Source organism: Telmatherina bonti (genome assembly GCF_933228915.1).
Source record: "Telmatherina bonti genome assembly, chromosome: 21".
Taxonomy (NCBI): Eukaryota; Metazoa; Chordata; class Actinopteri; order Atheriniformes; family Telmatherinidae; genus Telmatherina; species Telmatherina bonti.
Genome location: NC_136630.1, coordinates 13,564,529 through 13,588,787, shown reverse-complemented (window position 1 = coordinate 13,588,787; position 24,259 = coordinate 13,564,529). Strand labels below are relative to the sequence as shown.

At 42.5% G+C, this 24,259-nt stretch overlaps 1 protein-coding gene across 4 annotated transcripts in view; it reads right to left on the bottom strand.

Moving 5' to 3' along the window:
- Window positions 1–1,936: 1,936 nt before the first annotated feature.
- LOC306771241 (zinc finger MIZ domain-containing protein 1-like) overlaps window positions 1,937–24,259 on the bottom strand; it is a 117,794-nt gene continuing 95,471 nt past the window's right edge. The window contains exons 6-23 of one of the 4 annotated variants that reach the window (XM_079260361.1): window positions 11,946–12,081; window positions 11,518–11,632; window positions 11,124–11,341; window positions 10,802–11,003; window positions 10,216–10,491; window positions 9,947–10,129; window positions 9,752–9,829; window positions 9,481–9,649; window positions 9,233–9,374; window positions 8,799–9,009; window positions 8,603–8,708; window positions 8,356–8,516; window positions 8,195–8,262; window positions 8,036–8,104; window positions 7,700–7,944; window positions 7,421–7,584; window positions 5,576–5,848; window positions 1,937–5,473 (exon numbers count right to left, since the gene is read on the bottom strand). In XM_079260361.1, the coding sequence (XP_079116487.1) occupies window positions 5,366–5,473; window positions 5,576–5,848; window positions 7,421–7,584; window positions 7,700–7,944; window positions 8,036–8,104; window positions 8,195–8,262; window positions 8,356–8,516; window positions 8,603–8,708; window positions 8,799–9,009; window positions 9,233–9,374; window positions 9,481–9,649; window positions 9,752–9,829; window positions 9,947–10,129; window positions 10,216–10,491; window positions 10,802–11,003; window positions 11,124–11,341; window positions 11,518–11,632; window positions 11,946–12,081 (2,924 nt within the window). In that variant the 3' untranslated portion in view covers window positions 1,937–5,365. The remainder of the gene's footprint in view (window positions 5,474–5,575; window positions 5,849–7,420; window positions 7,585–7,699; window positions 7,945–8,035; window positions 8,105–8,194; window positions 8,263–8,355; window positions 8,517–8,602; window positions 8,709–8,798; window positions 9,010–9,232; window positions 9,375–9,480; window positions 9,650–9,751; window positions 9,830–9,946; window positions 10,130–10,215; window positions 10,492–10,801; window positions 11,004–11,123; window positions 11,342–11,517; window positions 11,633–11,945; window positions 12,082–24,259) is intronic. The other 3 variants (XM_079260362.1, XM_079260363.1, XM_079260364.1) reach the window with 3 other exon arrangements.

Here is a 24,259-nt window from a genome sequence, read left to right as displayed (position 1 = left end):
CCCCCCCCCCCCCCCCCCTTTTTTCTGTTATGTTGTAAAAATGCAAAAATCTGGGTTTTATTTCCTCCCTGCTCAAGTGATTGATTGTTCTGATTGGTGAGATGGGGGCAGCAGGGAGAAACGACTGAGAGCCTCAAGGTATTTGTCCTACAGCAGTGTGTTCTCCATTGGTTTCCCTACAGGCCGAGACCTCCTTTATGGTCCCTTGGGAACACAGCTGATGTAAAAAGGAGTTCATTCCTAATGGGAAAACTGTAACTCCCTTTTCTCTGTCCACCAAATAAATTACACATCACATTATAAGCTTTGTGAAAAAAATATGTGCACAACAATTCTTATAACAAATATTCCTTTGTGTATCCAAAGACTCACTCAGGACCATTAAGTTTAATTATCCAACAAAAGAAAATAATTTTAAGAACCTATAAATAAAAATCTGACCCAAGAGATAAAATCTTACTTTTTTGACCACCTACTGGGCTGCTGTCATCTCCTGAAACTGGACAGGTTAATTGATGTACTTCATTGAAATAAGCTAAAAAGCAAAAAGTTTTACATGTTTTGCAAATCTCATTGGGTTGCTTCAGGTGAGGTCATTTATGCAGAATTCTTAGTTTAAAAGTTATTTTCAGTCTAAGTGTTCAGATTTGAGCCCATAAGGAAATAAAAAGGTGTCAGCAAAGAAATGTCCTGGATCCAAGAAGTACATGAGAGGGAACTCCTGGATCAACACGTGGCAGGAACGTATCAAGCATCACATCAAAGGTTTGCAATGCAAACTGGAAATGGTGCATCCGAGCAGAAAGCAACAGCAAACAGGCACACCTCGAAATTAAATATTGAGAAGTTAAGTCTTTGGATGAAAACTGCTTCACTGCACATGCACACTCATACTTTGTGGAACCATGATGCTGCTTCATACATTCATTTGGCTGCTTCGTGTTTTGCATGATTGCTTCTTAACCCAAATAGTTAAATAGCCAACATGGCGTAGCTCAAACTGAGCATCAGAGTGGAAGTGGGTAAGACAGGATATCTAAGTGTCAGATTTGGCTGGTCTGTGATTTTCAGAAACTGCTGATTTACTGTTTTTTTTTTTTTTTTAAATTTACAGACGTCTCAGCAAAACTGGTCCAAAAATGAAGAAAATACCCAGTGAGTGGTAGTCCAGACAAAAATACCTTGTTGATGAAAGATCAGATGAGACTGGGATAACTGGTTGGAGGTGATAATGAAGCAACAGCAACTCAAATATCAACTTGGTAAACAATGGTGTGCAGAATACCATCTCTGGCCTCATCAAAAGACATGTTCGTATATTGTATTGAAGTTTTTTCATAATTTTTGACAAATAATGACCAGATTTACTAACGTAAATTTAAGAAATAGTTGACCTTTAAAAACTACAACACCCCCATGAAGACATTCTGAGGTTACAATCAAAATTGAACAAATTTCCTTTAATATGTTGCTGATTTTGTTTTTGTTTAGGTGAAAGTAGTAAGTTTCATAAAGGCCTGTGTTATTCCATAAGCATGTAATATGATTGCATACTTATGACTGAATATGATACATGGTTGTTGAAGCAGAGACACACTAAATACCTGCAGGAAAGCGGCACTCGAAGACTGACTTTGGACACCCCCGAGTTATACTGTAGTTATTGAAAAGGAAAAATTGAAGATTTCTACAAAACTGAATTTTCTCATGTTCATAAATTTTTAAAACAAGTGAAAATGTGGTTTCCTTGGTGACTAAATGAGGAAAAAGAATTGAAATTCTTGCTTTGTTTTTATCCTCATCCACAAATAAACTGACCACGGAAACCAAGCAGGACATGTTGGAGTTAAACAGACGCACACAAAAAGACAACATCACGGTGAAATGCAGGTATCATCTGAATACATATTTATTAGATAAATATTAGGTTGTCACATCATCTAACTACATACAGTTCTGCAAGACTAAAAATCACAATTAGTTCCTTTATTTTCTGACCAGTTCAGAGTATGAAATGATTGTACATACAATGTACAAACATAGAGACAATGGCCACATTGCATGAATCACCTTAGATTGTTATAATTTTTCCAACTGTTCATGATATCAAAAATTGTACAAACTATGGATTTGGTTACAATCTTCTGGACCCATCCCTCCCCAGTCCATTTCCCACAATTTCAACCGGTTTTCTTTGTAACCTCGTTTTTTTACTTCCATTTTTTTTTTAAGCTTTAGCACCTCGGAGTATGTTGGTGAGACTAGAACACGTAGGCTAAATAGTACATGTAAAATATAGTTGTCCCAGTTCCCCTAACAAAAGAGGTGAAAGTATATTACAGAGAGGGGAACGAATTGCTGAGATACCAACAGACACTAACTAATGTGTTTCGTTTTCCATATTCAGCCACTTTCATTAGAGGGGTTGCAAGCTTTCTTTTTTTTTTTTTTTTCTTTTGTAGAATTTTTAGAATTTCTGAAGAAACAATGCACATTCCCAGGGAAAATGAATACATTTCTGTTCACGTCTCTATATTAATTTACATATATACAGACATCCTTGGGACATTTAACTAGCCTCGCCCTCTGCATCCTTTCCAGACAGAAGATGCCCCTTTACTCAGTTTTTTTTTTTTTTAAATTTTCCTTTTTAAATTTTTTTTAAACAACATCCCTCCCCAGAGAAATGGCCCTTCATTGTGATTGTGCAACTCTAGATTTTGGGTGCTGCTTTAAAAACTCCACATTGACCCACTTGAAAGTAAGAACAAACTATGAAGTAACGTCTCTCATGGAAATTTTTAATTCAGAAGATAAAATAATGAAAATGCAGCAGTGCGTTGTTAAACAAATCGATGTCTCCTTGTGACTGGGTATGGAACACGTCAGTGCTTTGAGCTGGAACAAACAATAATAGTAATAATAGTTATAATAATAGTCCTTAAATGACATCTAAAAGAACGTTGACATCAAATCAGGGCGGTTAATTCAGCAAATTGCTACGGTTGAAAGAAATTGGATTTCTAGCCTTACAGATTAATACGAAAACCAGTACAAAATAATTTACCAAAAAAAAAAAGGGGATAAAAATGTATATGGTCTCATGCTTTTAAAAAAAAGCCACAGTTTTCTATAACAAAAATATAAACAATATCATGAATTTCTTTAAAATATGGTTGTGATATATCTTTCAAATACCACCATGTATTGACAAGTAGCAACAATTATGATATTCACATATCTCAATAATTACAATGAAAGCCAGCTGACACCACTTTCTTTTAAAACCATCGCAGCTCGGCATCGCTGAATAAATGCAGAGCAACACAGATCGCTGCGGGGTCCGGTCACTTTAGCATGAAATAAAAATATTGCTCCAAACTTAAGTTTTGATATCTGAGACATGAAATGATGCAACACAATCACGTGGCGCGGGGAAGAAAAGCACGGTGAGAGACGGCAGGCACGGACAAGTGACGACGATGTAACAACCTGCAGGAAATAGCTTATGAGATGTTTGAACTGGTTTCAAATCGAGTTCTTTTTTTTTTTTTTTTTCTTATCTTTAGGCGCAACAAGCTGGTTCCAAACAAATCCAGTGGTGTGGTGGGGCGGCGGGGTCCGTTTGTGGTTAGGTTTGGACGACTAATGATCAAAGAACAAATATTATCGAGATGATACAAAAATATTCACAATGATATTTACAGTACAATAGCATTTCTTAAAAAATAATACATTTGCATACTGAACAGCACTCTTCTCCAAAAGTGAAATTGAAAACAAATGTGGCAAAAGGTTTTCACCAATACTGCTTAAAATTTCTTCTTAAACAGTAGTGATGGATAAACTCTGTCCCACCATCACCTCTCTCTCTCTCTCACACACACACACACACACACACACACACACACACATTCATACACTCGCAGTTTTTTGCAGGGCCAAACAAACATTTTCATTCTCATCTCTCTAGCTTTGGTGATGTTGAGCAGTTTTGCAAAAGACTTATGGATAGTTTGAATTATGCAGCGACAAAGAAAAAAGATAAAAAAGCCCAATAACAAAGAATAAACATAATATTGAATAAACAGCAGATACATGATAAACGTATTGCTGAAATCAGCATCCTCCCTTCAATGTTAGTGTTAAATAAACTTATTCTAACTCTGACAGAAAGCAAAAACAAACATAGAAACAGAAGACGTGGAAACAGCAAATGATAAAACAACAAAAAAACAACACACACACACACACACACACACACAATCTTTTTTTTTTCCTTTTCTGACCACTTGGAACAGCACTGAACGAGGGCTTGGCACACATGCACTTTGTAGACTACTTAAACAGTACATCATTTAACAGGGACAGAGATGCAACTTTAGCCAAAAAAAGCTGACACCAGGGCTCATGCAGAGCAGATGACATGGAAGGATTTGTGGAGGGAAGCAATAAAATGCAGCAAGATCATCACAGGAAACCCAATCTCCCATAGTGTACCTTTCATTTCCATTAAAATCGCTCCTCTGTACGTGAGGAATATAACTATGCAAAATGTGGAAGAACAAAGATGTTCTTGGTATGCAATATAAAATTTTTTTCTTCCAGTAGTGGGGGAAAAAATCCTCTCAATTATGGCTGCCAAACTCGAATGAACACACAATTGTAGGCAAAGTGGAAGCCGATCAGTCCCAACAAATCCGAAACTTGGCAACAGGGCAAAAAAGAAAAAAAAAAAAAATCTAGAAAACATTTAGTCTAATAAAGATGTTGCTCTTTTTGTAAATATTAATTTAGTTTTTTTGTTTTTTGCATTGCCAGAATCTCTTGTGCTTTTACATGGTGTGTGTGTGTGTGTGTGTGTGTGTATGTGTGTGTGTGGTGATCCAAACAGTATGATTTAACCAGACCAGCCAGGGAATGGAGCTGTGTGACACCAGGAAGTTGTGGCATCTCAGACTGCAAGATGTAACACACACTGGCCAAATAGCACAGTTTTTTTTTTTGTTTGATTTTTTTTTTGCTTTTTTTTTCATTTCAAACAGTGAATTCCTTTTTTTCTCTTTCAAAAGGAGACAAAACGTGAATAAAAAATGCTACAACACCTTACTAACAAGCACACGTACACAAATGTGTGTGTGGGGCGTAAAAAAAATCAACTGAGTATAGCTGCACAGTCAAAGGTATCACTGCAGGGTCTTCTGAGTTTGAACCTCTTTCAGTCAATCTGTGCTGGCGAATGAAAGTTGTACAAGAGGAAGAAGAGAAAGGGAGTGCATCTTTGTGTTTGTCAAGTACTGAGTGACTGCCTTGGGTTTTCAGGGAAGCTGCAGGCAGCTGGAAAAGTTTGTGTGCCTGAAACGCCTTAGTTGTTCTCAAAAAGCGATAGAAGGTCATCGTTGCTATTGCTGGGGAGGTCCGGGGGATCCAAATACGACAACAGTTCGTCTGGGTTGGCAAGCTCAGGAAGAAGCTGGAAGATATAAAGTTTGAATATGTAAATAAACGTAAGTATCCATAAAAACGACTCATAATCTGATTAGCTTTTTTTTTTTTTTTTTTTTGCAGTACTCACGTCCAACGATGGCTCGGGCATGTCCGACCCTGCTTGACTATCCAAACTGCTGGATGGGTTGAAGGCCAGGTCGCTGTGGGGATGGTTGTTAGGGCCAGGCTGCTGCGGCTGTTGCGGTGGTGGTTGTTGAGGGGGCGGAGCTTGCCGTGAGGGCTGAGGAGGCCCGCTGTGGTGTAGCTGCTGCCCTGATTGGCTCCCAGGGTGTGGAGATACGTGCAGGCTCTGCTGCATCGGACCGTGTGACTGGTCGGTGCCGGCAGAATGAGGTATCTGCTGAAAGTGTGGAAAATGGTTATAAAGTAGATCTAATTACTCCGATTAGGTAACTTGTGAATTGTTTCTCATTGTTTCTCCCTTGTCATTTATATGAAACTGAGTGTTTTTTTTTTTTTTGTGGGCTGGAACACTTCTGTTATCAAATCAGATTGCAGTCTGCCTGCTACTCATGCATAACCATACATGTGAATTTGCTGACATGAGAAAGATGCTGACAAAATCACCAACAGCAACTAAAGATGTGAGGTGCGAAGGTATGGTAATATTATGGGGTATATAGAGGGTCATTAAGGTCTCATACGAGCTCCCATCATGCAGGTAAATGGGTAAACCTGGTTCAAATGATGTCAAATGTCACTGCCCACATGCTCCTATGCAGGCTTTACAGTGTGTTCACACCAGACACGTCAAGAGCGTCAGGTTTACATTTAAAGTCTATGTGGAGGTGTGTGAAAAAAGGTGTCAAGCTTTCTCGTGGCGCGTTTTCAGCGTTGGCCGCTGAAAAAGCCAGAGATAGAAAATCCGAACTTTTGCCGTTTGACGCAGGGCATTAACCAATCAGAGCGATATACGTCACGGCTCATTTTTCAGCGGGAGGAAGTTGAAAATGGAGGACAAGCTAATCGTTTCAGTATGTGCAAAGCCAGTCATCTATGACTGAATGACGACGTTCTCTATTTATCAAATAAAGCCATGCCGCTCTCTCTACTGCATCCACCATCATTCAAACTGACCGGAAGGAAAGCTCCGCCTTTCCCCCCTCTCTTTTCTACCACGTTTGCCGCTTGTCGGGAGCGAGGAGCGTCTTGGGTGTTGGACACAAAACGGACAGTTTAGTGACCAGCGGCGAGCGTTCAGCGTTTTGAGAGTTTTTGATGCTCAAAACACATCTGGTGTGAACACATCATTAGGTTGACATGGGTGTTAGGTGATACATCCACAAGAGGGCTGCACAGAATTCACTTTAGAGTTCTCTTTTCTTTCTTCTGTCGTTCTTAAATTATTGGGGGAAAGACACAAAAGAAGGTGATAACAGCGGTCTTTGTGGTCACCAGCTACATTGTGGCTTCTTCATTCTCTCCACCGTTTAGCTTTACTGCACAACAACATTCAGACAATTTTCATTATTACTGCTTGGTGTGCTGTATGATCATCCATCTGCAAACTCTCTGAAAACAGACTTAAATATGCATGACATGAAACTAATTGGATGGACAGATATGTTTGTGTGTTAAAAACTGAGCACAACTGAGCGTTAAGGCACATGCATCCAGTTGTTACACCTTACTATTGATAAGTGCACATGGCATTCACACTGTACTGTCATTTAGTTTTGTTAAGGTGATTTTATATCAGACCCAGGCTGAACATCTTAGATGTAAAAACACAATAAGCATGTGCAAAAGTCCTTTCTTATTAAACCGATTTGTTATCAAACTCACTGCTAGAAGAAAAAAAAAAAAAAAACAGGTGGCAACCACAACAAATGCTAAAATGTTTCCATAGTAACAGATTGCAAAGAACACAGAAACCGAGAGTCAAAGCAGAAAGAAATGTGGGAAGACTCACTGAGTCAGGCATGTTATGAGACAGTGGCTTGTCTTGTGCCATCAGGCTGTTGGGCATGTCAGGCGGGTGAGACAGCTGGGGACCGTGCATGAAGTCGTTCATCGATGTTCCACCTGGAGCTCCGTGAGGAAAGTCAAAGTTTCCATGTCCTTGGTAACTGTTACCTAAATGTCAAAGAAAAACTTTTAATATGTGTTTCTATTTCTTTACTGTTGCTTTAAGATAAACTCCTTTAGCAAACTAGTTTGTTTAAGATGCATATTTAAACCCTTTTACTACCTTGGCTACTGTATTCACTGTTGTTTCCACCTTGGCCAGAGGGCATAGACGGGTATGGGGATGGTCCAGGGCCAAGTTGAGCGATCATCTCCATTACATTGGGCATGATCATCTGGCTTGGACTCATTGTCTTAAACCTTTTGGCGAGTGGTCCGTCTGGATCTTCCTTGATGTGGATGTCTGATTTAATCGCCACTGGCCGCCAACTACACGTGGGGTCAATTGTGACCTCCTCAAATTCAGAACTGGTGGAACATAAATGAAATTTAAGAGATAAGACACAAAAAGAGTGAAAAACATCCATGCATTCATAGTTTTTTTTTTAATTCAACCTACTTCTGAATGGCGTTCAGGATTCCCCACATGTACTGGTCCACTTCGAGTCCTTCTAACAACGCTGTTTTACTGAGGAGATTTTAACGAGACATCAAAATGACTGAAACACAACCAGGTGGAGCTTGAGTACAGCTGATGATCTAAACAGGACAAACTTACTTGCATACAGGACATCGCCATGTTCCCCGCTCACAGTTCAGTTGTAAATATGATTCCAAATCAAAACACTGCATGAACCAAAAGCAAGACGTCAGATCTGTTTTCCAGTACACTTCCAGTAATTCTACCTGCATGTGGAATGGTCTGTGGTCTAATCCTACCTGAACATGTTTGCAGTCATGGCCTCTTGCTGGAAGCTGTATTCGCCGGAAGGTGATTGGACATTTGAGGGAAACCTTAATGGCCGTCTGCTCTACTCCATCTTCTCCATTGAGTGTGGCATTGCCTGACGACGCCGCCACGCTGCTGAAGTTTCTTTTAACTTGGGGGGAGAAAGGACAACTTGTAAAGCAAAGAGTCTAAAAGCAATCGGAACAACTGTGCTGCAGCCTGTGCCTGTGTAAGTACCTTTGGTGATGCAGTGCTCTGCAGGAAGGAGCCTCTTCTTCAACAAGCCCTGCAGGACGGAGCGAACCGAGGGTCTGTGGACCAGTTGCAGCACAAACAAGTGCGACTGTGGGAGGAAACATCACATTTGTGTTACAAACATTGTATTTTTTGCAAGACCCTTTGTCTCATTATGTCTGGAGGTCTGTGTACTCACACAGCAGCAGGCGGTCACTGTGATCTGGATTGTGTTCCTTCCTGGCTGGCATACATGTTTCAAGTGCAGGGGTTTGTGGGAGGTTTTGTTGTCACCCCGCTCGATGGTAAGCGGCGTGGCATTCACGCTGACTTGGACCGATGCCGGCCAGTTGGTGTTCATCTGCCGGTCTTCGTGGTGGTAGCACTTGAACTGCAGCTCCAGGTCCGATCTGCGCAGGTATGCAAAATGACATTAGCATTATGATGTGCTGATGTTCACACACACAGAGTGTATGATGCAAGATAAATCTTAGGTAAACAATCAAGAGGCTAAATTTGGTTGGACACCAAGAAAAATAGTCCTGCAGGGAATTTTGTATCATCTGAATTCAAAGAACGCATGAACCTCTTAGCTGGACAGGTAAAAGCTGTGTTGTGTGTATCATCTCCTACCTCCACATGAGTGTCTGGTGAACAGAGGGCCGTAAGTGGAAGACGTGGTTGCTGACAGCCAAGTTATGCTCTAGCCTGAAGGGCTCGAGGACGACCCCGTCCCGCACCGGGAACGTCAGGCGCAGCTCCTCGTTGTGGTTAGCTGTGTTTGAGAGGAAGAACCATTAACATGAAACATACCATCATAATAGAATTATAAAAAGAAAAAACTTTCAAAGTCTTTTGCATGAGATTCTCTAGCGACAGACCTGGAGGGGGAGGGAGCGCAGTGATATTTGGTTTGATATCAGGGGGGAAGGGTGGCTTCACATCCTGGTTTGGTGACAAGTACGGAGGGATGTTACTTCCTGGCGTCATTGGAGGGGTGGGGTTGCCTGGCACTGGGGAGTGAGGGTAGTTACCCACTGGTCTTGGAGGCTGAACAGAAAACAAGTGACAAGTTAAATAATTATCGGAAGGTTAAGAGCACAGACAGAGGAATGATGATCTAATAAAGCAGTGGAATAAAACTGGACTCACCCCATTCATGTTACCCTGGTTGTACTGGTATCCACTCCCAGAGAAGTTATTTGTTTGGCCATTGAAAGGTGGCTCTTGCTGTAATTAGATAACCATATTTTTCATTAAAGTTTGTTTCAATTGACTAAATAACAGCAAATTTAATCTTTGTTATCAAAACTGTCTTGTTTTTAGTTGAAAGCTTTCTCACTGCACCTTGTAGTACTGGCCCATAGGGCCACTGGGTGGCGGGTATTGGCCCTGTAGCTGCTGCCCTGGCATTCTCTGGCTTGGATAGTTAGGGGACGGCAGTGGCCTGGAAGCATTGGGAGTGGGGTATTGCCCCTGCTGGTTGGGGAACTGGTTGTTTGGTCCATACTGCTGTCCACCATAATTTGGCTGTGGGTAACATTATGTGTTCAACAAACAACAAAAGGGCAAAAATTTCATAGTAAAAGTTTTTTTTTTTTTACCTGTCCACTCACCTCCCCAGGATATGGTCTTTTCATGCCCTGCATACCCATTCCCTGTGGCCGGGGCCCTGCATATCCTTGCTGAGGCATCCTCTGGCCGTGGGCCCCAAAAGGCCCCATGCCTTGGCCCCTGGGTTGGTTCATTCCTATTGGGGGACTGCTCATATTGGAGGCATTCATGCCTGCGGCCATGTTTCCAGGGAGTGATGGAGGCCCACGCGGTCCTGGCTGGTTCATGAACTGGCTGTTGTACGCCTGGTTTGGTCCCATCTGGAAAGAGGAACTCATCTGTAAAACAAAATAGGCTCAGTCAACCAACTCAGACATGACTGTCAGTGTGGTCAGGTTTCTATTGGATAGAAAAAAAAGCAAGAAAAAAACCCTGCTTTCACTGCATTTGTTATTCCTTTGTCTCTTTACGCTTAAAAATAGCATTTATTTTCCCCAGTGAGCCTTAATTCATTCCTATCTGCTCTTTAGTAATACTTTTGTAATTACTGAAAGAAAGTACCAAAAGGCAACAATTATCAGAGTGACTAATAATAAGTGTGTGATATGCACAGTTCCATCTCACTAACAAGTGTGTGTTTCCTCCTACCGGTCCGTATTGGTTCATGTCCTTGTTTTGGGTTTCCTGCAGGGCTGCTACGGTTGCCGTGGCGGTGGCAGTTGCAGTGGCAGCAGCGGCAGCGACTGCAGCGGCTGCAGCAGCAGCAGCCGGCTGGGTGAAATCCGAAGGTGGACGAGAGTGTGGGGGGATGCCCATCCCACCAGGTCCAGCATTTGGCCCTCCAGGGTAACTTTGATAACAAGCGACAAAAGAAATGACTGAACGGCACTATTTCGGAGCGAGGCGCTGATATTTAAAGAGATTTCAAGAAATGCAATGACACCTGTCAACATGTTCACAGTTCACTTACTTTCCACCAAAACCTCCTCCTCCAGGGTAGTTGGGCCGCCCGTACACTCCCTGCTGCATGTAGCCCTGGTTTGAGTTGCCTTTGTTGGGAAACTGCTGTTGTGGACCGGGGAACTGAGGAGAGTTCATGCCTGGATTGTTACCAGACATTCCCGAGCCCATAGGGTTACCCCCAGGGTTCATGGGATTGTTGTTGTTGGCCATAGGATTTCCCAACACCTGTTAAAGTCATAAACCATTACAATCAGAGAGGATTCAATGAGAATATCTATCCACAAACACAAGCACTAGTCTCTGGTGCAGACCAAGGTATTGTTCCTGGCACTTTTTAAAATCATCTTTGTTTCAGCCAACTCAGGTAAACCTTTACTCATAAGATCAGTGTGGCATCTCACCTGGCTCTGGGAAGTGTTGGTCACCCCCCAGACGGTGGTCACCACGGACACCGAACCTGGAGGCTGATTGGTGTTTTGTTGCCAGGGAACAGAGTCGTATGGAAAAGATCCATCTCTGCAGGGGAGGGACAAACATGATATGAAGGAACAACGAGCTGTCCTGCATGTAAATGTTCATTTCTTCATTCATATGCAAACAAACATTTCATGGTTTGGATAATCAGATAGAATTCCAGACACTGTATGCCACTTTTTACTGAGCTGCAAGTTTTCTTTCTGGCAGTATGTCCAGCCGACGCCCCATAAGGAGGTCAGGGAAGAGGAGAGGAAGGGCTTCCCCCAGTGACTTGCTATGTCTTGTTACACAACCTCAACACACATAAACACACCTCATACAAGCCAAAACGCACAGCAGTGTGAACACTGACCCGTGTGAGAGGCCGGGCTTCATTGAACTTATGGGGGGCTGCATGGGCACTTTTCCCGGAGGCTCGTTCTGCCTGTTCTTCTGGTGACGGAGGAGGAGGAGGCGTCCCAGTTCCTCACACCACGAGGACAGAAGAGCTGGAAAAAACAGAGAAAGGAAGCCAGTATATCAGTGTTGTTCGAAAAATGTGAGGACTGTCAATGGGGTAATGTCTCTTCATGTTAAGCACTCAAAAAAACGTAGAAAAATTATCTGGGAGGAGGAAGGTTGAGAACACAGGAGCAGAAAGTTTCTAACTGAAAGCAATGGTCTGACTTAGAAGCTAGTGTATACAAGTAAATGTGCAACATGTCCATAAACAGCAAAGACCAAGGTTCATGTAGGTTATTATTATCTGAACAATTAACAGTTGCTCCACATCAACTATGCAGGTTTATTACAGCCACTTCTTTTGGTGAAATGTTATCAAATAACACAACTAAAAAGCAATGGATGCAGTGCCATATTTATACAGAGCCGGGGATCAGACAAAAAATAAATGGACTGACTTTTACTAGTTGGAGAAAGCTCAGAGAAGAGACAGGATGCAAGATGGATGGTCAATTGGTCTTGGTTGGGGAAATCAAAGTGTAAAGATCTGCCCGACTTCAGTAGTGTGGCTTTAACTCCAACCTGGACAGTACAAACTCTCTTAAGAAACAGAACAAAAAACTAATCCTGGAGATGTTGAAGCTTCGCCACTCGGGCTGATAAAATGCTGTGGAGCCCAGTGTGGTAAGTAGTCAATCAAACTTTTAGCATAGTTTTAGCTGTACTAACACAATTCAGTGTTTGTGCTTGATATACAAGTTTGTTTTAACTTTTTCATTATTTTGTTGATCAAATTTGAATAAGCTTACCTATCCACACTCAAATGATAATAGATAACTTAATAATTTACACATTTAAAGTATGAACATGTTAATAGAGACTAAATCCGATGTCTTAAGACAATGTAGTTAGTTTGATTAATTTTATGTCATTGTGAATCTGGCGTTTAATCGGTGAAGCGCGTGTGCCCAATGATGTTTTTGTTTTTGTTTTGCTTTTTATACCACGCCCCCGTGAGTTTGTTTCTACTAAAAGCTTGTTGTAAAAACACATCCAAGCTTGGTTACGTCAACATGCATCACTGTTTTTCTTTCTTTTTTTGCCAGCCAAGCACACTTTTTTCCTTTCAGAAACTACTCCAAAAAATAGTAAAAGGAAAAAAACCCCACAAGCTTCAAGTTTTTGTCATTTGTACAGTTCATACACCTTTTGTAAACATGCAGGTGCACAGTTGGTTTGCTATAATGTTCCCTTACCTTAATCCTACTTTACGTTTATATGTATGCTTTAAACAAGATTTCAAAACGCAGTTTTTAGTTTTTCCGCCGATTCTCTTCCTGGGACACCTTGTTCTCGTTGTGGATTATTTCCTACGACAGTCACCTTCATGCTGAAATTCAGCATGTTGTCGCTGTTCATGGCCACTAGGGTTCACTCACAGCCTGCAGATGGACTCCAGTCGTCTTCTTTACACCTACCTACCGCTTGGTTAGACAGCCAACACAGAGCATGTTTGATCAAATCATGTGCTTTTCATCTGCAGTGCATGTGTTTGTACTGTGCCAGCGACAAAAGACTCACTTTTCCCTTTTCTTTCCCTCTCACTTCCTGTGTTTCCTTGTAGCCTGTGTCTATGGCGTCAGAGGAGAAAGCGAGTGTGGATTCAATCAAAGAGGAGGGCAGTCACCTCCTCTTATGATTCACAGCACTTCCAAGCTGAGCAGGGAACTTGTGGGGTGGGTGGGAAGGTGAGACATGTTGCCTGGTGATTTTAGCTTTGGTTGGCACACAACACATACCCCTCCCAAAAACAAAACAAAACAAATAAAAAAAAAAAACATTATTGTAACTACACAGTTCAAGCTGTCCTCATGGGTATATCCAGCCTGCTGCCACATGGAAGGATGGGCTGCCTTGTACATATTACACACACACACACACAAACGCACACACTGATAAAGGTTGAGTGCGTCAGTGACAGAGGAGACACCAGGCTAATGGGGCTGATAGGAGGGAGGAACAAACAAAAGCTTCTGACTGCCATCAAAAACATGGAAACCCAGAGATCTGGCAACACATGGCTGCTTGCAAACAGAGTACATGCTTACTGACACGCACACGCAACGGCTCTGCGCTGCCTTTCAACAACACGCGCATACACACACACACCCACACACACACACGCGCACACACACACACACACACACACACACACACACACACACACACACACACACACACACACACACACACACACAAATAAATAGGACGCAAGATGTCCTCTGAGTGTGGGGAATTTTGAGGACAACGCTGAATTTCTGCATCAACACACACAAGAGCACTGCACCCCAAAAGGCACCTCCTATCTTTTCATTTGAACACTGAGCACACCAGCCTCGCTCTGTGTAAAGATGAGGGCTGGAATACAAAAGACATGTACAGATGGTGCCAGCAGTCTCCCTGCTTCTCCCTTCCCCTCCCTCCCACTCCTTTAAAAGCAGCATGGGGCTCAGGCACACAGGCAGCTGGGTTTTTCCTCCTTCCCACCCGCTCCTGCTCCCTCTCTTTCTCTCTTCTCCCCTTTTCCCCCTTTCCTCCCCCCTGTTCTCGGCGAGGCAGGTGCCCGGAGACAGGCTGCTTCTCCAGAGAATTGATCCGACTTTAACACGGCTGTGCTTTGGCTGACAGAAAAGGCTGCTCAGGTGCACTACAACGGAAAACATCACACTTGCAGGTGAATGCACAGATTTGGAAGTTACTTTCAATTAAAGACAACCGGATCCAAGCGTGGCTAATAGGTTTATGAGTTCCACGTCTAAGTTAAAATGTCCTGCAGTGTTTTAACAGCAGCCTCCCTCTCTTAAGACCCCCTCCTGATGGAGAGAGTTTTCAATTCAAGGGCCTGGCAACCAGCCAGCATGTTACAGCTCAATTAGGACCCATTATTCTCTTCCAACAAGGGGTAACTTGCACTCCTTCATGTTGATAAACATGTCTCTGCAATTTATCCCCTCGCTGTGCCACCGTGAGGCCGTCTGGCTAAGGCAACGGCATTCTTGTTTCACACCGAGGCTGACATCAACAGCCGCAGGACAGAAACAAGCATAGCAGAGAAATGTCAATACATCGACTGACTATCTGAGATTAAAAGGGAAAAAACTCAAATAACAAGTGAAGGAAGCGCCGGCCGCATCACTTAAAGACGAGTTTTTCTATCCCACTATTAGATAAAAGACTTATCACCACACAAAATTGCCACCTCCACTGAGAACTAGCCTATTTAAAGCAGATGCACTGTCATTGACTCAGAGGATAAACCTCAGGTTTCACATGACAGAGGAGGAGCAGCCAACCCGTTACTCCTCGCAGTCTCCTCCTCCCACACTCAAACAACTCTCAAGACAGTGCAGATGATGAACACAAAAGGATTACTGTTTCACTTTTTTCTCGCCTCCCACAGACGGCCCCTTCAATAGACTTATCTCTCCCCCTCCTGAGAAGAGCCAAAACTACAGATAATCATCTCAGGTACAATCTGGAGTGAATCAAACTGGCGTTTAGTGCCACTGAGCACCTTTTTGCCATGTTTACTGTGGTGTGTCCCCCCCCTCCCCCCAGCGGCGATGAGTCTCCATGAGGAAAGAGATCCCGTTTGCCTGGCATATAGTCTCATGGGCCCGACTGAGTCTGAGGCGTATTGATATTCTGGTGCTCAGCTGCCCAGCCTGATGGTCAACCATGGAGGATGGTGGTGGACGCATCTGCTGCAACTAGATGGGTGGTTCAGTAGCTGGGACTGCAGCTTCGGGTGTTATCATAAAGCCCCGGGGAGATATGACAAATGACATGGACCACATCCCTGACAGTTGTTCAATGCTCTGTCCAATGATAATGTTCCCACCCATTCCCACCTTCCAGCACAGATACAGGCAGCAAGCAAAGAGATAAACTGCACTGATTAAATACTGGTTTACTCTTCTGGGACCCTTTGGTTAAATATATATGCATAGGTATACATATATATATGCAGTAAAACTAAAACTTGGTTCGAACACGGCCAACACAAATAGGACGCTCTAGTGAGTTACATTAGATGGAAAACAATCTAGACACTCTCCCCAAGATGTACAGTTACTTTTGCTTACCAAAGTCAAAGAAAACCTTCTGCCTACCATGAAGTGGAATAATAGCCTATCCGCTGTCACTCAAAGAAAATAAATGGGTGTTAAAAGATTTACTTTGATATACACTGGGTGATAACAGATAAACATCTGTTTACTGTTCCAGAGATCCCCTCTGGAACAGTATTAGAAATCCAGTCTTTCACCGGTATGTTGAACAGTATTTGCTGGAGTTTGACAAGAAGGCAATAATCAAATAAAACCCAACCAGCCCAACCACAATGAATGGGGACCATAGCACCAATATAAAAACATGACATGAATGGCTCCCAGTATAAAGACCAACTCAACACATGCTGCCTCCTCCAAAACGCTTTCCTCGCCTCTTTGTCTTTTTTCTTCTCTGCCTCCGTCTTTTCTCTCCGTTTACTGGCAGAACATGGCAGGGGAGGCAGCAGGTAAGGCAGATGCCAAAAGCTCTTATGATCCTCATCCACCCCCCGTCCTCCCCCCCTCTCCACTGCTCTGTATTTCATAGACACCTGCTCCCTTGTCAACCTTGGACTCCCACCTGACATAATCCCACATGGCTTGGTCACCAACAGCCATGCACACCTCGCCATCACATCTTCCTCACTTATTCCGCACTCTAACTGTAACAATGACTTTCAAGTTTTTGCTGTGAACCCCTCGTCAAGAATCATGACCCCCAAACGGCTTGTTGGAAGACATTTAGCCAGAAGGGCTGAAAGGAGAACAAAGAGTATGAGCAAACTAATAAGAACAGCTCTAGTGGGCTGTGCTCTTCAGTTTCTGAGGGGCTCTATTCACATTCTGTTCTTCCTTCCCTCCCTCACTCCCTCTTTCTCTGTCTCTGCCCAGAAAGGTCTGAATGGACACAAGCTTCCTGCAGGCCAAAGTCAATTAAAATAAGAGAGAGTCTAGGGAGCCCCAGTATCCTTGGTTACTGAAAGCACTTAACAGGCAGCGCAAAACAAACAATATTAGCCAAATAATTCCTCACTTATGTGCCTCATGTGGGTTTCCCAGAATTTCAGGACTTCCTTTTTGACATATGAAAAACATCACAATAAATAGTTGCTTATGAAGGTCCAGTCAGTGGCAGGTTATCCTGCACAAAGTACTGTCAGGATCGTAAATCATTTGTGGCTGACAAGCACGTCATCACTGCAAAGTCACCGAGGCCTGCCTGGCTGCCATCAAACATCTCTTTGTCTTCACACAGATGCCACAAATTATTCAATGATGCCCATTTGATGATGGAATGGAAGCGACATGTCCATCATGCCATGCAGGGAGGAGAATGGGTTACAGTTGCAACAACCTGTGTTGCTTGTTCATCCACATCCAGACAACCAACCTAACTCACAAGCGCAAAGCCTTAAACGTGTTACCCTTCCAGACATTAAATGGAAGTGATCACAAACCGTTTATCAACCTTATTAGTCTACAAGAATTTAAAATCATGGCTCAGATTGTGACATTTTGCTTTATGAGGTGTAACCAAGAGAATATTATGGCTGTTATTTAGCATCAGAGTGAAAGTTTAGCAATGGATTGAAACCATTAGTGCTCACACTTTTCAACAGCCAGACTGTCTGCACCTAATCTTTTTCTGCTGCTTTCTTTCCTGCATTATTCCCTCTGCTGCTCTCTCTGGGAAGTCAGTGATACTGGAGTCTTGTCAATGAGTGCTTAGGCCTGTTGCCTCATGGGGAGCCAGACTTGCTGGCTGGGTTTTATGGCCCATTTCAGAGCAGCCCCGGCTTAAATACAGCCTCCTGCTGGCCACATGGCCACAATGTCGTGCCATGTTCATCCATCGAGGAGAAGAAGGGGGCGGTTGGATTAGCACCAAAAAGGTTTTACTGAGGCCACAAGCATAGGTGGCCATGTAGAGGCAAGCAGCAGAAGAAAATACCACAGATATGTAGTTCCTGAGATGTTTAGATTTACCACCCATGCTAGCGTATTAACATTCAGATAGTAATGAATATATCTAGCCAAGCTCTTTGTGATGCAATTCCATATCTATACACATGAAAAAGCTTGAATCCTGAATCAGAATTAATCATGTTAAAGATAAGACATTTATCTTCAAATAGAATCTGATCTGAGTTTAGAGGCAGATTATTACAGCGACCCTTTAAAGGAATCCTTTTATTCCTAACTGAATGGTGGCTGGAGCTCTGTACAATGTATGCCACGATCTCAGCAGATTTATGCAGATCTCATCAATGGAACAGTCAGTTTTCGGTCATGGTTACACAGAACCATCTCTCCTGAGACATGCAGCAAATATCTCCAATAAAATCAGGCCATGCCATTCTGTGTTTCTGTTAAGGCAAAAAAGGTGGAACTCAGTAGTGTTTCCTACCCCCTGCTGAGGCTTAATTCCTCGTGTGTTAAAGCCAAACATTTCAACAACCAACCTGCAATCTTGAGTGTTTTAATGTATGCCTGTTTCTGCTACTTTAAGCTGATTGGGAGCAAACTGCTTCCAAACCTTCATCATTCTGTCAGAAGCCTAAAATCCTGTGGGTTAATGTGTGTGAGGTTCAGTTTCATAGCTTTTGTCTTTTACTGCCTTTTCCTAAACATTATATACAAATTCTGTTGCAGTTAACTGTTTTAGTGAGTAGGTTTTGTTCTATCTTGTTTTATATGTGATCTTGTCGGGAAACAAACTACTTCCATGAAGTCAAAAACCAACTCATCCACGTGTTGCAATGCAACATATAACCCAAGCAGAAAAACTGCACACACTGATAGCATAACTGAAACACAAATTTAGTTTGAAGCACATGTAAAATTTCTAAGAAAAACAAGTACTGATCAAATAAGTGAAAAACTATTCAAAACAAGAAACAGTAGGAAAGTTTCACATATGATTTGCTGTTTTAAAAAAAAAAAAAACACAAACAAACGGGTGTAAAATAGTGTGTCTGCATTCAGTTAGAATGTCTGCTGCAATGAATATGCAACATGGGATGTTTACAAACTATTTTGCTTGTGCTGGGAAGAGAGAATGTAAATAAATTAATTTTGCACCTCCAAAGTGATCTTTCAAACCTGCGAGTAATTTTGCTGATAGAAATTGCATGTTTTAAAAGGAGGTGCAAACTGCCTGTGTGTGTAATTGTGCACAACTGCAAGCTTATCTAGTGTTGCCATTTTGGAGCTGTTGGAGGAACTTAGGATGGATTTCTCTACTGTAGGGCTTCACTTTTTCTTCAAACTCATCATCAAACTACAAAACACATTACTTAAATTTGGAGCACCTGCCACCCATAAACCCAATCACTCGTAGTAAATCACACACAAACTGTGGTTTAGCCCAATACGCAAAATTCTAGATTGCACACGCAAATTACTACTGGCAAATTTGGATCTTACTAGATCCAGCACAAAGTGTTTTAAAAGGTTCTACATCTTCAGATTATCAGATGAGCAAAGACGCGATTTACAGGAGCCAGACTGTTTCTCTAAGCAACAGGCTGCTATTAACAAAAGCCCAGCCTCAAGCCCCTGTCTGCCATGATACTAATTAGGCAGAGAGCAGATGTGCCCGGGGTAGTGCCCACCTCAGGGTGCTGGGCAGGACCGGTTGTGCCGCTGCTGTGTATGCTGGTGGCTGATTCACCTGTGACCTTTTCACAGTGGGCCTGGGGTCAAAGCCTCTTTAGAAATACTGTGAAAACAGACAGTGGAGGAACTGGGATCTGGACCCCTCTAGGCTCATTAGAGACATCCATATGTGCAACAGCTCAAGGATCTGTAGGGAAAGCTCCTTCGTGATAAACACTTGTGCCAAGTGTGAATAATGAAATTAAAACTTGATCCAAATTGAGATTACTTTGATAGAGAACATTTCTTGGCCTTTTAGTAAGTAGACTTTTGAAAACAATGTTTGGTTTATTCAGGATTCTCACAACAACTTCGTCGATTCTGTTTTTGGAAATAATTAAATTCGCAGTGTATCACATTCTCCCTTATGCTTCTTTCCTTACAAATGTATCAAACTACTCTGACTGTTTGTATCTCTTAACACGCAGGGTTATAATAACCAAAGAAATAAAGAAACAAAACACCAACGGATGATGCGCTGGATCAAGAGCAGGGAATTTAAATAAGAACTACTGGTGTGTATCACACCAGATGCAAAACAACACATTTCACCTCTTCTTAGCCTTGACAGTTGTTACATCCGGTGCTGTGTTGACTGTCTGAGCAACCAAATAAAAAGCACGTCTGATGTCACAACAGATTGTCAAAACAGTCCAATGTGAGGGCAAGATGTCAGGCCTCTGACGATGATAACTAGTTGAATACAGCTGATTTGCAGACTTCTAACACAGCCAGTACCCAAGTCGGTGCGACACCTCCTGCAGCAGCTGCTTCATGTAGGAGGCACATTATCCATTTATTTTACCTTCATTTATACAGGCAATGCCAATGAGCAATGCAGTCTCAATTACAAAAGAGACCTATTCATCTAACTCAACATGTCTTTTGGATGCATAGGTATGCTCAGCATATGATTTGATTTGGACTTGCACCTCCTTTTAAACACAAATACATTTGGTGACCCTGGTTAAAACTGAACCAGGTTTTCATTGAGACTCACTGAAAAGTGGAACATTTGAAAATTATTTATAATTTTGCCCTTCACATTATGTCACTCCTCTTATCAACACTAAAAATCAGTTCCAAATTTTCTTTATGAGTTACTTTTTACCATGATTATATTCAGAATTTAATTGTTACGATTTATCCACAAACTAATGAGCCTAATCTTCACTGTACAAAAAGCTCTTTATCTACACAATTAATGAGGTTAAATTAAGTGGCATATAAATATTTGTGACTGCAGAGTATAACAGCAGGGATGTGTAGTGAAAGATGAATGAAGTTCCAGTGATTCAGCTGTGTAGAGGCATATAAATAAACAGATTACTTGAAGCTTCTTTTTATGTGAAGTTTAAACATTATCCAACAACATTATTTATTGTGTTGGCTACTCGTCTCTGAACCGGTTGCAAACAAACATCCACTAAATTAAAACCTTGAGTGCATTTTTTTTTTATTCTTAAAATACTAATTACCTGAAATAACTGATCCTGTGTTTTTTTTACAGTGTAAAGGATGCTGACATGAGTTCTTATTTTTCAAGGATTTCATCCTAAATTGTGAATGTTGCAGTACAGTTACAAACCATCAAAGATATGCTGCACTTCAGGAGCAAAAACACCAGGTGGAAAGACTGGGAAACTAACTGGTTTTGGTGTTGCTGAATGCTTCTGCTGGTGCAATGTTCAATTCACCCAGCAGTCGCTCCCAGGTTCTATTCGGGCGTTTCTCTTACCTACTTGACCCATTTTCTCATCTACCTGCTGTACAGTAACAGACAGTCTATCTATCTATCTATCTATCTATCTATCTATCTATCTATCTATCGATCTAAGTTATGATTCTGAACACAAGCTAAATCAAATCCTCTTTTTGTGTTTAACCAAATGACCACAACATAAGAGGTGTAGACAAACTACACCTTGTGATTACATTTAAGTAACCCACACAAAGAGACCCAGAAAAGTGCGAGTACATCAGAGATCGGCATGTTCCTACATGTTGTTATTTCATTTTGGGACTTCACTGGGAAACATCAAAAGAAAAGGTTAGAGCAATTTCACAACTTTGAGGGGAAAAATGTCCAATGCAGAGAACAAGAGATTTATTGAAGCTGACAAACCAAAAACAACGAATAATTGGAGAAGGGGAGTACTGCACAGCTAGCATGACAAATCTTCACTAACACTGCATGTTGCAAAAACCTCCTGTCTTAGCATGTTGGTATTTGTAGAAGGAAAGAGATTATTTGAATAATTGCTCAAACTAGGAGTCTAGCCTCCTTGGCGAAGAATATGCAAACATCTCAACATCCTGCTTCATGAGTAATTGTACCAACTATGCGAATAACACCAACATTTTTCTGCAGTCGACTTAATTATCATTTCGCCTAATGAAGAACACGCTCAAGCATTTACAAAACTTGAATCAAAACTTCTTGCTATGCTTTATTCAGTTAAGATGAGCTTAGAAAAAGCTAATCTGAATGCTGTGGAAAGTGGGGAAATCTGTGCACGTGTCTGCACACTACCCGGCTGCTTTCGCTGTGTGGCACCGAAGGGAGTGGGTGTGATAAACTGCCTAGAGTCTCGTGGAAAATACCGCCTCAAGTAGGTCAGAGCAACTCTGAGAGATAATCAAGGCCATTTTGACCCCTTCTGTGTGAGCTGTAAGTGGGTCAAATGCAGCAGTCAGCTGTTGCACCTCCATCAGGCGGGGAGCTGCGAGGCGCTCGTCATTCTGTCAAACCACATTCCGTTAGTTTAATACGTGGTTGGGTTGCTGTCTGCCTGCGCCCACCAAAGCAGGAATTAACCCTCCATCTGCCCCCCCCCCCAGGGGTAAAATAAAGTTAAGTTCCTTTTAGGAGAAACAGCAGCAGGAATCTTGTCAATGAAAACCCCCTCCTCCTCCCTCCTTCAAAGTACTATTTATCTGTTGTCTCCTCCTTTTTGACAGCTCACTGCCTTGCAGCCTTGTCCTATTCACTGTGGCAGACTCCTCCTCAGTCTCCTCTCCATGTCTAAAATGCCACCCGCATTTCAACCACCCTAACTCCAGCAATGTCCCTGCTTATTTCTCAGTCTTCACTAAACACAACAAAGGCAGCTCATGTGTCAAGAAACATTTTGAGCACGAATTTGCAACAGCAGAACAAAGGCGATGCGGGGCAGCCTAATCTCTGCACTACTGAAGCCAGCAGCTATTTTAAAGCTCCTTCTCTTGTCTCTCTCCATCCCTCCCACCTTTTCTTTCTTTCTTCCTTATGACATTTCCCCCCCCCCCTCCTCCTTCCTGCCTCTTCCTCCTTGTTTCCCCCGGTGTCTCAGGGCAGCAGCTTCTCTCCGTTTTCCTCTCCTCTCTCCCTGCGTGTCCAGTGACTGACTGCACAATACACATCAATTATTCATGGCTGCTCTCTCCGTTTCACAGGCAAAACCAATCACAGATGGAGTCCCTGCTAATGGGCTCCTGCTGTACTTGCCACCGGCTTCTTTGCACTCAAGCAACAAATACCCCAGAGACAACGAGAGGAGGAAAAAAAAAAAAAAAAAAAACCAAAACAGGGATAAGCTGTTAAAAGAAGAAAAAAAAATACAAGAAACTTCACACAGCGCTAACAGCCATTAGCAGCATTAGCAGAAGAAGAGGATACAGGTTTGTGGTCAGACAAGAAGGTAATCCATACAAATAATTGAAAAAAAAAAATCTGGAACCAGGGTTCTGGAGCAGCAAAGGGTTAAAAATACAGATAGAGGAGGGGGAGAGGTGGGGTGGAGGGGTGGGGGACAGAAGGGGGGTAGGGGGGTGGGGGTGGTAAGGGGGGTGGGAGGACAGGCAGAAAAGCAGAGAGGGAGAGAACCAAATGCTTATCTCCTCACCTCGGATGTATGCAGCTGTTATTGATGTATCTTCTTTTTCTGTCTAGTGATCCATTGCTTGCTCTCCCAATACACACATCACACAGAAGCAACCACAGCCACTTCGCCAGAAGGGAGAGCGGGAGGGGAGAGGAGAAGAGGGGAGGGAAAAAAAATGCAGGCAGCTCACATTTCAAACTTGCAAAGAGGGGTGGTGCCTAATGTGCTAGACAGCCTGTGTCTTGGCCTGCATCCAGAGCAACGAGTAAAAGAAGCCTCAATCAATTCATGGGAAGCAGCCGTCGCTGCAAAGGGAGATGCACTGCGAGTCAAAATGTGGTCACAGAAACGGTGCAGGTGAAGTGCTGATTTCTGCCCCCAAACCTTGGCTTTGCGTGAAGTCGACTTAATCCATCAAACTAGTCATTGTAATTAAGGGGCATGGAAGAAGAGGAGGAGAGGGAGGGGGAGTGGGGGGAGGCTGCATGTTGTGGCTTCCTGATGCACAGAGGGTTGGTGTCGGAGAAGGAGGGGCCAATTAGACCATATTTGTCTTTCAGTGCACACGAGCCCCTGTAAGCTTTTTGATAAAT